Source organism: Danio rerio, chromosome 8, assembly GCF_052040795.2.
Source record: "Danio rerio strain M-AB ecotype USA chromosome 8, GRCz13ab, whole genome shotgun sequence".
Taxonomy (NCBI): Eukaryota; Metazoa; Chordata; class Actinopteri; order Cypriniformes; family Danionidae; genus Danio; species Danio rerio.
Window position 1 is genome coordinate 18,520,123 of NC_141028.1, and position 12,067 is coordinate 18,532,189.

Sequence of the window (12,067 nt, forward strand, 5' to 3'; positions counted from 1 at the left end):
AATGTATCCAGGTTAGTGAGATCTTAAATGCTTCAGGTTACGTGCATACAGCCTGTGTAGCAATAGGGCATGGCCAGAGGCACTGTTATGTTATAGCAGAGAGAGCTAAAATGCCGTCCAAACGTTGCTATTTCCACAGAGCTTGTTCTGTTTCTGTTTTTGGGCTTCCAAAGGACATTACACAAAGACAAGAGAGCTTACAATTTCATTTGAATTATATTCCAGAGTTATATATAAAAGATATAACTAGCATTTGACAAAGGACAGCTTCCAGAATCTCTCCCAGTTCAGTGCTGGATTCGGCTAAAACTCCACAAAGAAGGAGCAGCTCCAACCATAATAAAAGAACTGTGGATTGTGAGCCACAACCTGCAAGTAATTTTATTTGGTAAAATTGATCTATTACATGAATAGTTTTTTATGGTATGTTGTAGCAGAGCTGTAAACACACATGTAAACAAAGGGAAATGCAGTTTGGCACCATTAACAATTTAGCTACAAATGCATTTTTATCCATCAAACCGCTGTACACAATCACAATCTTCAGCAGCACTGCAGTGTCTCTATGCAGACACTTTTCCTGCGTTCTACATCCCAAATAACAAACTTTTAAAGATATGTGACAGTTTTATATTACTTTCACATGCTTATATTCCAAACATATATAAAAGACACTTGACAGATTTTTTATTTTAGAGGCATGCGGTTCAGTTGTATCCTCTTTACTTTCTGTCTGATTCAGACTCAAACTGATACGGCTAACAGCTAATCTGATTGACAGTATTTACACAACGGCAAAGCGCATGCTATTAGAGGCATGGCACTTTTTCTGGTGATGTAGAGCCAATCGGCAAGTCATAGCACATTATGTTAGCTAGCCAATCAGAGCCTCTTGAGGGCAGGCCTTTCAGAGGAACCAGGAAATATGTCAGTCGTTTTTATTTTAGCTGAGTAGCTGCATATAATCAAAGTAAGATACATGAAAAAAATAACGTAATTTTTTAAAATAATCAATTTCTTATAAATCGCTTATAAATTGCTTAGCATCTTATAAGCACAACCAAGCCTTAAAAATACACTCTGGACCCCCCCATTTAAAAAAAAGACATGACTATCTGAGCAAATGAACTTGGGGGATGTTTCATATACTTTTGTATATAATGTGGCTGTTTACTAAATCTACATTCTATGTTTAAAGTTAGTTACTTTATGCATAATTCTTAGAATTGGGTTCCAGTTTGCTTTGAGCAGAGCATGTTTGATTATATTCTTTGCTAGTAAATCTGGCCGGACAGCTTAATAAAAATCAATGCAATATTCTGTCACGCTTCACTGCTACTTGTTAGAAAAAAGCACTCCATTAGATGAACAGCTACTTTTCAAGCTACTCAAGAATGTGTTCAGCTTAGTAGCACTGCTACATTCATCAGTGATAACAGCACTGCCGTAATCAGACATAAGAATCAAGTCCATATGGCAGAGCAGCTGTGAGATCTGAAGACAAGCATTACCTTACAAACAAATCCGGGTGTGCAAAGAAATCTGCATACATTTCCAGCAACGACCTCCGCTCCAAGATAAATGTTGGCAAGACTACCTAAGGGTGACAGAGATGGATTGCAAAGAAGAAATTTTAGGGAAAAAAAAGAAAAGTGGAGATAGATGAAAAAAAAGAGAGAAGGTGGTTTGTGTTTACCTTGGTGAGATCCATGCCCAGGCGCACTTGAGACAGCAGATGCATGATGACACTTTTATGCTCTTCCACAGATTCACCCTCACCGTCATCATCTTTCTCATCATGACTGTCAAACTGATCTGAGAAAAACACATGGCCAAAAATGAACTCAGCGAACAGTGAACATGAAGCGTGAACACATAATTAAAAGGGAATAAAAAACATTTAACCAGGGTTTCTATAGCTTTTATTAAGTCAAATTTAAGACTTTTTAAGACCACTATACATTAACTTTCAGATTTACACAAGGCTAAACACTAAGGATTTTTTTCTAATGGCACAGTTAGAACATAAAAAACAACAACGCTGAAAACATAAGTTATTGTAAGAAAGATACAGTAGTTTAATTATATTGGTAAACAGTGTAACAAAACTTTTGGTAAAACTTTTATTGAGATGGATTGTTTGGTACTGTAGCTTTACATGGACATAAAAAAATCAGAACTGTTTAAAGTGATTTAAGACTTACAACACAATACTTCATTGATTTTAAGACTTTAAGGCCCTGCGAATACCCTGTTGATGGTAATAATGTGACATTTAAGTAGTTTTTTTTTTAAACACTGTGTTTATTGATTTTAGTAGCTTTTAACATGTACAACAGAACTCAAAACCAAACATACAAAATCATAATAATAATAATAATAATAATAAATAAAAAGTAAAACAATCAAAAAATACAAAAAAATAAAATAAAAAGAATAATAATACATTTCTGCAACCATTGTATAAAATGCAGACTTTCTGTATTTTTCCTAAAACTATTATACATTTTGCATGTAATAAACAGAAAGTTTCTTATCTGAACTAGTCAAAGTGTTGCAATAGGAAAAATATTTAGAATACAAAGTTTTGGACATTTGGGTATATCCTGTTTTAATACTATGGATAAAAAGAATTTTCTCCCAAAAATGTCCAACCAAAGGACACTTCCATAAACAATGATATAGAGTTCCTATCTGTTTATTGCATTTTATGCATTACCATTTAATGAATATTTACAGTACAAATACATTTAATATTGTTTTTGGAAAGTAAACAAACAACAAATCCTGTTGTTTTGCATTTAAATGTTTTGTTGTTAGTTATGTACATTATGGTATTCTTAAGTTATCAAATGCTTTAGTGTTTTCTGTGTTGTGATAGCAGGCGGTATTTGGGAAAATGATGGTGTGCTCATTCTATACATTAGCATTTACTTCATTGTGAGGTTTTCTCTTTACATGTGTAGGTGGATGTTAGCATATTATGAATGTAAAAAAAAGTCAGAGTATTCAGTAAGCTGGTATATTTGTACATTAAGGCATGATTTGTTTTTACAGTAAAATTCTATTTAAACTAAATTTTGCTACCATGTGTATATAATATATAATTAATATGAATATTCATAATTATACCAACAACATGAATGAAAATTTATTAAATAACATTTAATAAGTGTAACCAGCTATAAATTAAATGACTTAACATTAGAATGTTTGCTATTGAAATTTCTGCCTGAGTAAAATTAAATAAATAAATAAATACAACAATCCATTTTTCAACCGTGATTTACAAACACTTATTAAAATGTCATTCAGCTTAACAACAGTATTAAAAAGATATATTGAAATACTCTATTTATTGATTATTGCTGAGCCCAAAAATATTAATTGATTCGCATTTTATACTAAATAATATGTTTTCTACGTATTTAGTATCACTTTTGTAATAATATTTAATTAAGCAAACAGAATGTCTCATCTTCTGACCCATTAAGTTCTTATTTAAAAAAAAAAAGACAGTAAGAAAAGTCACCAAACACCGTATTTTCTCTGGAACTTGTGTCTGTTTTGTGTACCTGCATCTGTGGTGCCGTTGGACATGGAGGAGTTGATGGATTCGTTGGTGTCTGGCCGTTTCAGGGCTGTACTGTCTTCATTGTTTACAGCACTGCTTCTGCTCGGACTGCAGAGAAACACAAAATCACTTGTCAGTTTATTCCACAATAAACTAAGTGTTTTTTTGTTCGCATGTGTGTCCGTGGTCTGCTTTAATTAGGTCAATTTCTTTTTATTTGCAGTAAATAGTGTGTGGGGGTGTTTGTTTATCACCAAGCATTATTGTTTTCACATTACTTAATGTCCTTGTGGGCAGTGCTGACATAATTTACTTTCTCAGCAGTACTGCAGTGAGGTTTAATTACAGCTACATGGACAATCTTTTTTTAATTTTCTTTTTTTAAAATAATGCAATTATTATAAGGATTTTTTAAAAATAAAAAATAATAGCGTTTTAACAAAATGGTCCATTTGAGTATTAGTAGACTGTCTGCTTAATATCTGTTGATCCTGCTTCTTCCACAGACATTTAACTGACTATAAGAAACTTTGCAAATACATGTCAACTTGCACTAACTCTAACCCCAACCTAACAATCTATTTATAATCTAATGAGAATAAGTTGCCATGTAGATGCAATGTAATTTTAATTTTAATTTAAAATAAATGGACCATCAAAATAAATTGACCAATTATTGTTCCAAAGCAGCTTTACAAAAGGTGCAATACAGTCAAAATCAGAGAGTTAAGGTGTTGAGCATAGGGTATATACACGGAATATATAAAAAAAGTTATATATATAAATTTATACAACAGTTCTGCCTGGTTTTCGAATCTGATTGGCTGATAGCCGTGCAGTATTCTGCATAACAGCACTCGTACAGACTCGTCACCCTTCTGTATTTCTCAGCCCACATAGTGACAGCAGATCAATAAACTCACTACAGTTTGACAAATATTGCAGCTTAGGCGAGAATGTAGTTGTTTAGATTGCATCTGTGCAGTTTATTTAAAAGGATAGTGCTTATTGTAAATACTTGTAATTTCAGAGATGCAGCGCATTGGCATCCATCAGCCTGTCATAGTGACCAGAGCAAAGACAATTGACGCTTCGCCACATGATGGCGATAGAGACCGCGAAATTAGTCATTAGAGGAGAAAAACTAAGCGTAATTTTAAACTACAGCTGATCAAATCATTAAAACATGTGAGTGACATTCAAGTCGATCTCTCTCTTTTGTATGTTGTAGTGCTGCATTTTACCAAAGTAATATGGTAGTGTTTGCTTTGCTTTCGCTTTTTTTGGGGTTCATTTTTGTGATCTCCAGATTGCAACAGAGAAATACTGGGAAATCTCTGTAGACTGATGGCATTTCATGCTGTTAAGGCTTATATTCTAAAATGTCAGCAAAATCACCTGTTTTGTCATCACTTTAAATATTACGCTAGAAAATCATTATCAATCATTATCATTATCAAATACTAGCTCTAAAGTGACGTTTGCTGTTCTGACGTCCGCTAAAGATGTGAAGGAATAGTGGAAGAAAATAGTACCTCATACCAAAAAGATTTTTTAGACTCTCCATGTTTAATTTTCTTTTTTATACAGACGATTAAACCGTCGAACTGTTGTATAAATGATCACACTCGTAGTAGTGCAATATGGCTGTATATCGTCACTGGTGGGACACTAAGGCACTTGGCCAGCAGCCTTTGCACGCCTTCAAAAAGCGCAAATATACACCCATATCGCACTGCTCCTCATGTGATCATGCTCATATAGAGACAGAATATATACATAGTTAACCTGCAGTACTGTGTATATAGTGGCCTTTTCTAAAAGGTGATATCTATGTGTGTAATATATTTTTAATCAAGTGTATTTGAGAATTGCTTTAGTTTGTGCTGTCCTTTGTTGCAAAAAGGAAGACTAATATTTCTCAAGGTTACAGCAGTCAATAATGAGTAGGAAGTGTGCAGGCATTTGTTTAAATGACTTTAACACATCTCCAAACACAGGACATCACTAGTCTCTCACAGGACATCACTAGTCTCTCACAGGACATCACTAGTCTGCTGATCTTGATTTGTATTCTTCAGTTTTTCTCACTGTAGTGAGTTTATTAGCCATTACTTTGTCACCAAGGATTTCGATTTACTGGAAATGCCCAGATTAGCTAATCATTTACCAGACAGATGCTCAGTTTTGATCTCCACAGTATAGAAGTCTGTTTTTATAATTGTCCACCTTAGTTTCTATGCTGTTTTTTAGAGTGTGTGTGTGTTTTTGTGTGTGTGTGTTTGTTTAACTCACTCTATGCAGTGTTTTGGTGACGTGCTGTTCTGATAAAACTCATCTGCGTCGTAAAACTCGTCTTCGCTGCTGGAATAGGAGAAGTCGGGAACAGTGTGAGCCGGTACGTTCATGTGACTGGGTGAAGTCACGCTGCTGCTGGGACCTGAAGGACCGCTCCCTAAAACCACAGGAAGAAAATGATAGCAATAAATGTGTTGAGGAACTATGACTAACCACACTCATTTAAACAGCACCACAGATGAGGCTCAGTGTGGGTTGAGGTTTAATGCTTTTGTATATGTGGCTGACTTCTTGCCTCAAAATAAGTAGCATGACCAATGAGTTAATCTACACAAATCTACATTGCCAACAAAAAGTACATTCAGTTGAAGTCAAAATTATTTGCCCTCCAGTAAATTTTCTATTCTTTTTTTAATACTTCCAAAATGATGTTTAACAGAGCAAGGACTGTTTTCAAATATTTCCGATAATATTATTTCTTCTGGAAAAAGTCTAATTTGTTTGATTTCGGCAACAATAAAAGCCGTTTTTAATATTTTTATAACCATTTATGGTCAATATTATTAGCCCCCTTAGGCAATATTTTGTTTCAATAAGTTAAGCCTTTAAATTGCATACTGTTATCTTGAAAAATATCTAGTAAATATTATGTACTATCATCATGACAAGATAAAAGAAATCAGTTATTAAAGCTATTTTTGAGAAATGTGTTGAACATTTCCTCTTTCTGTTAAACAGAAATTGGGGAAAAAATATACAGAGGGATAATGATTCAGGAGGGCTAATAATTCTGATTTCAACTGTACACTCCCTTCGAAAGTCTTGTCGTCGATCCCAGTTGTAAGAGCAACAAATAATAGCTTGACTTCTAGTTGATCATTTGGAAAGGTGTCAGAAGGTAGATTTTTCAGATGTATGTCCTGTATGGACCCAAGATTCTCATAGAAATCAGTCAAGTTTGGTGAAGGAAAAATCATGGTTTGGGGTCACATTCAGTATGGGGAAGTGCAAGAGATCTGCAGAGTGGATGACAACATCAACAGCCTGAGGTATCAAGACATTTGTGCTGCACATTACATTACAAACCACAGGAGAGGGCAAATTCTTCAGCAGGAAAGTGCTCCTTCTCATACTTCAGCCTCCACATCAAAGATTGCGAAAGCAAAGAAGGTCAAGGTGCTCCATGATTGGTTAGCCTAGTCACCAGACATGAACATTATTGAGCATGTCTGGGGTAAGATGAAGGACAAGGCATTTAAGATGAATCCAAAGAATCTTGATGAACTCTGGGAGTCCTGCAAGAACGCTTTCTTTGCCATTCCAGATGACTTTATTAATAAGTTATTTGAGTCATTGTAGAGATGTATGGATGCAGTCCTCCAAGCTCATGGGAGTCAGACACAATATTAATTCTTTTTCCACTGCACCATGACTTTATATTCTATACTGCACATTATTTCTGATAAGTGACAAGACTTTTGTCTAAGCAAAGTCCGACCTTACTGTCCTAATTAAATCATTAAAAATCAAGGCATGATCATATTTTATTTTGGTAAAATAAGCAAAATCTAGAGGACATTTTTATATAAGTCACTTCTCATACCAATTGATCAACTAGAGGTCAACTTACTATTTGTTTTTCCTTAAACTTGGATAGGCGACAAGGCTTTTGTCAAGCAGTGTACTACAATATAATTTATTTGACAGTGACTACACCTTCGCCATTTGAGACAAACATGCAAATTCAAATAAACTTCAAAGACTTTAAAGATAAGTCAAAGTCAAAGTAAAATATTTTCTGGTCCACGTTTACAGTCAATCACCCTTATGTAAATACTGTAAACGGCCAAAGCTTACACTTTGATTGCAATTTACATTATGCATTTACTTGGCACCACTTAAAACGAATGAAAAATAGATGTTTAATCTGTAAAATACAAACTGAAAATGTAATAATTTATTAACTCTAACTTACAAAAGTAATAAAATCACATTATTACATATTATTACACAATTTTTTCTATTGTGTTTTATTAAATTAAAACAAAAATTAAATGCTATTCATCTTTAAAAACAGCAGATTAAATGCAACAAATGTGAATCTGTGGAAGGCTTCTTGGAACATCTTTTTTGGTCATGCCCGAAACCTTTTGGCATGAAGTTTTGGAGTGAAATTTTTAGATTTTACTCAAAGGTTTATTCCTGTGACCTCACCTCTGATCAGCAATAACTGTTTTTGGTTGGTCGAACTCACTTTGTGGGTTCAGTCATCAAATTTAAAAAAAAGAGCTGTCCAATATGGAATGGTGGAACCTAAAAAAAATTTCTTGTCTATAGAAGGAGGCATCATAACCACGTTTTAAAACCTGGCTTTCAAAATTCTCTAGCACTTTACATTGAGAGAAACTTAGACATAATCTTGTTGTCTAATCATAAGCCACATAGAAAACCTTTCTTAGTTGTCTGTCAAATGTCAAGGATAACAGTTTAAAGGTATGAACCTATCATTGTTTGCATGTGCCCACTGGCCTAGAAATATATGAGTAACATGTTTAACCTATGTACAACTGGAGGAACTGATGTAACAATGGTTTAAAAAAATATATAATTCTGCCTTTTGCCTTTTTTTTTGTTTTGTCTACCTTTTTATTTCTATCTTTATGGTTGTTGCTTTTTGTATTGATCTGTGTTGCTTTAAGGTCAAAATAAAATATATAATATAAAAATTAAATAAGATAAAAACACTATTACCATTAGATACACCATCCCCCATTAGATTCACCATTACATCTTTTGCTTTTCCACGTTTTTAGCAACACTGATTCAGGAAGCAGTTTTTCCATTAATGTTTTTTTTTTTTTTTTTACACAAGGATCGATAAAAGAAGTCTTTGTTCAGTATTATAAGCTATAAACCAACCCGACCAGCTAGGAGGACAATTACAGCATTACAAATATTTATCTAAAGTAAAACAGTATATGAACATTGAACCTCTATTTAATACAGACTTCAAACATCTTAAAAAATGACTTGCACAGTACAATTCAAAAAATGTAAATCCAAATCAGATTATTGCTAGCAAAAGACCATGCAGATCACAATGGTGTTGACAGCCTAACAAATTAAAGGTTTGGTGGAACTGTTAAGATAAACACTGCTCAGAAGCTCCACTAGGTTTAATTAAATCATCTCCGCCTACAACGCCAGCACTTTCAGCACGAATATAAATGGAAGTCCTGATTCCCAGTCTGCACCTTGGAGCTCTTGACGGTGTTTTATGCGTAGTTTTCCTGCATTGCTGTCCAGAGTGCTAGCGATCAGTGTTTGTGCTTAGCTCAGCTCTTCCTGCACTGCCTCAGCACAAGCTGGACTCTTTGAGCTCCTGTATTCCAGCACTAATAATGACAGTCAGGGGAAAACACACAAACTGCAGAGAGAAGGGCTCTGCCTGCATCTACACTGCAGCGGATTACTACTCAAACACTGCTGCAACTTATACCAACGTGACATGGAGTTTGGTTTCAAAATATGTATTTATCAATATTTAAACATGTCAATTGAACAAATTTTCAACATTATCACCAAACTGAATTATACATTTGACTAAATTGTCATTTTTTTAAATGTCAATTTCATTTGTCTTTGTTTAAGATTAAATGGTTAAATAAGATACTTGAATACCAAACCAAAATCTGTTTAAATCTACACATTATTGGTCAGAACTTTGGAAACAACAAGTCTGCTCACCACAAAGGCTTCATTTACCAGATCTAAAATAAAATATCCACAATAATTCTGTAAAATATTATTTATATTTAGATTTTTTTTATATAAACATTATTACGTCCTATTCTCATCCGAGTTTTAATATTTCCATCCCTACTATTTCTGTTCTCCCTTCTCCCAGCACCGACTTGTTTATTCATTCATTTTCCTTTCGGCTTATTTCCTTTATTTATCAGGGGTCACCACAGCGGAATGAACTGCCAAGTTATCCAGCACGTTTTACACAGCAGATGCCCTTCCAGCCGCAACCCAGTACTGGGAAACACCCATACAATCTAGCATTCACACACATACACTACAGCCAATTTAGTTTATTCAGTTCACCTACAGAGCCTGTCTATGGACTGTAGGGAAAAACGGAGCACCCAGAGGAAACCCACGCCAACACGAGGAGAACATGCAAACTCCACACAGAAATGCCAACTGGCCCAGCTGGGGCTCAAACAAGCGACCTTCCTGTTATGAGGCGACAGTGCTAACCACTAAGCCAGCAGGCCGCTGTGTAAACGTACAGTGTTATAAAATGAAAATGATTTCTGATTCAAAGTGGGATTTTAAGCATTATTATAGTCTTGTGTCACATGATAGTTTAGAAATTACTTTAGGTTAAAAAACAAGTTTAATTTCTTTTATTAATGTCGTAAACAGTTGCATAAAGAAATGCAATATAGTACCATTGAAAAAAAAAAGATTGAATTTGAAAATGTAAACACTGATTACAATAAGAACTATAATTAATGATCGAGTATGACTAGTAACAGAACATAATAGAGTGATTAAATAACACTGCATTTGCTAGGAACACTTGCATACAGAACTAAAAGTTATTTAAATCTACATACTACTGCTCAAAACCTCAGGAACAACAAGTCTGCTCACAGAGGCTGCATTTATTTATTCTAAAATAAAATAAAAACAATAATTCTGGGAAATACTGTTTATTTTTAGAATAACTTTTTTTGTGTGAAAGTATTATAAAATGAAAATTATTTTGGTGATTCAAAGTTGAATTTGAAACATTATTATTACAGCACACGATGTGTCACACGATACATCAGAAATTACTCTAATTCAAGAAACATTTATAATTTCTTTAATCAGTGTTGTAAACCGTTTGTAAATTTAGCAAAATATAATATACTGTAGTACCACTGAAAAAATAAGACTGAATTTTAAAATGTTAATAATTGATAAAATGTAAAAACATCGCTAGTAATAAGAACCTTTAAGAAAAAGAATAAGAAATAAGAAAGTAACAAATTATAAAATGAAAATTATTTCTGTGATTCAAAGTGAAAAGGTGTCACACGGTAAATCAGAAATTATTCTAACTTGACAATTGGCTGTTCAGGAAACATTTCTAATTTCTTTTATCAGTGTTTTTCAATAGTTCGTAAATTTAGCAAAAAAAAAAAAAACTATAGTACCATTGAAAAAAATATTTGAATGTTAAACATTGACTATGTTTACATAGACATCATTAATCGCATTATTAGCCTTAATCGGAGTAAGACAATAAAAGGAGTAAGGTGTTTACATGAGTTACTTTTTGAATCTTCTTTTCATGATCCCATTTTACATCTTAAAGCACATAATTTGATGAACATTTTGCATCACCGCGGTATCCACATTTTCTCCGGAGTTTCATGTAATTTCGGGTGTATCATTTTTAATTTGTCGACTTCACTGCAGTTTGGCACTTTTTACTTCCATTCAGGAACATTTCAAGCAAGATATTGGATGTGCATATGAAGTAAGCACTGCTGGAAGAGTGTTGTTTTAATGGAATTTTATACGGCACGCTGTATGGGAAAAAAACCTGCATTTCGCGATGCAGGTGTTTGTGGTCCTTCACTCACTCAGTAGGTCCAGAGAATAGTGTTAAACAGCCGTGTGTATGGAATATCCTGTTGCAAAATGCAACGAAAATCCCACATGATGGTAATAGTTTGATTAAACTGTTTACATGTCTGTACTTCAATTTAATATTGTGGCTAAAATAAGCATACTCCAAGTCTTAATCCGATTTCTGTTTAGTTTGATTATGAACTTAATCAAATTGAATTAATCAAAAATCGCTGTTTACATGGTCGACTCTTAATCAAGAGTATTGTCTTAATTGCATTAAAATCAGATTATTGGTGTCCATGTAAACATACTCAAAAATAATGATAAGAACCATAATTAATGATCGAGTATGAACAGTAACAGACCATAAAAGAGCAGCAAATAATTTAAATCACATTAGAATGATTTCTGATAAATCATGTGACACTTAAAAAATGTATCAGAGTAATCAATTTAATTTTATAACATTCCACAAAAAACAGCTATTGCAACTCTAAATAATATCTGACAACACTTCGATTTATACACCCTTGTACTTCTTTTAACAACATTAATGTCTTC

At 33.7% G+C, this 12,067-nt stretch overlaps 1 protein-coding gene across 16 annotated transcripts in view; it reads right to left on the reverse strand.

The window, feature by feature from the left end:
- Window positions 1–12,067, reverse strand: part of osbpl9 (oxysterol binding protein-like 9) — a 59,209-nt gene that overhangs the window by 11,474 nt on the left and 35,668 nt on the right. For all 16 annotated transcript variants that reach the window (XR_015497276.1, XR_015497275.1, XR_015497280.1 and 13 more), the window contains 4 exon segments: window positions 5,870–6,029; window positions 3,576–3,682; window positions 1,697–1,815; window positions 1,512–1,597 (listed from right to left, as the gene is read on the reverse strand). Coding sequence is in view for 10 of the 16 variants with exons in the window: in XM_087263906.1 (XP_087120032.1) it covers window positions 1,512–1,597; window positions 1,697–1,815; window positions 3,576–3,682; window positions 5,870–6,029 (472 nt within the window). In the remaining 6 variants the exon portion in view is untranslated.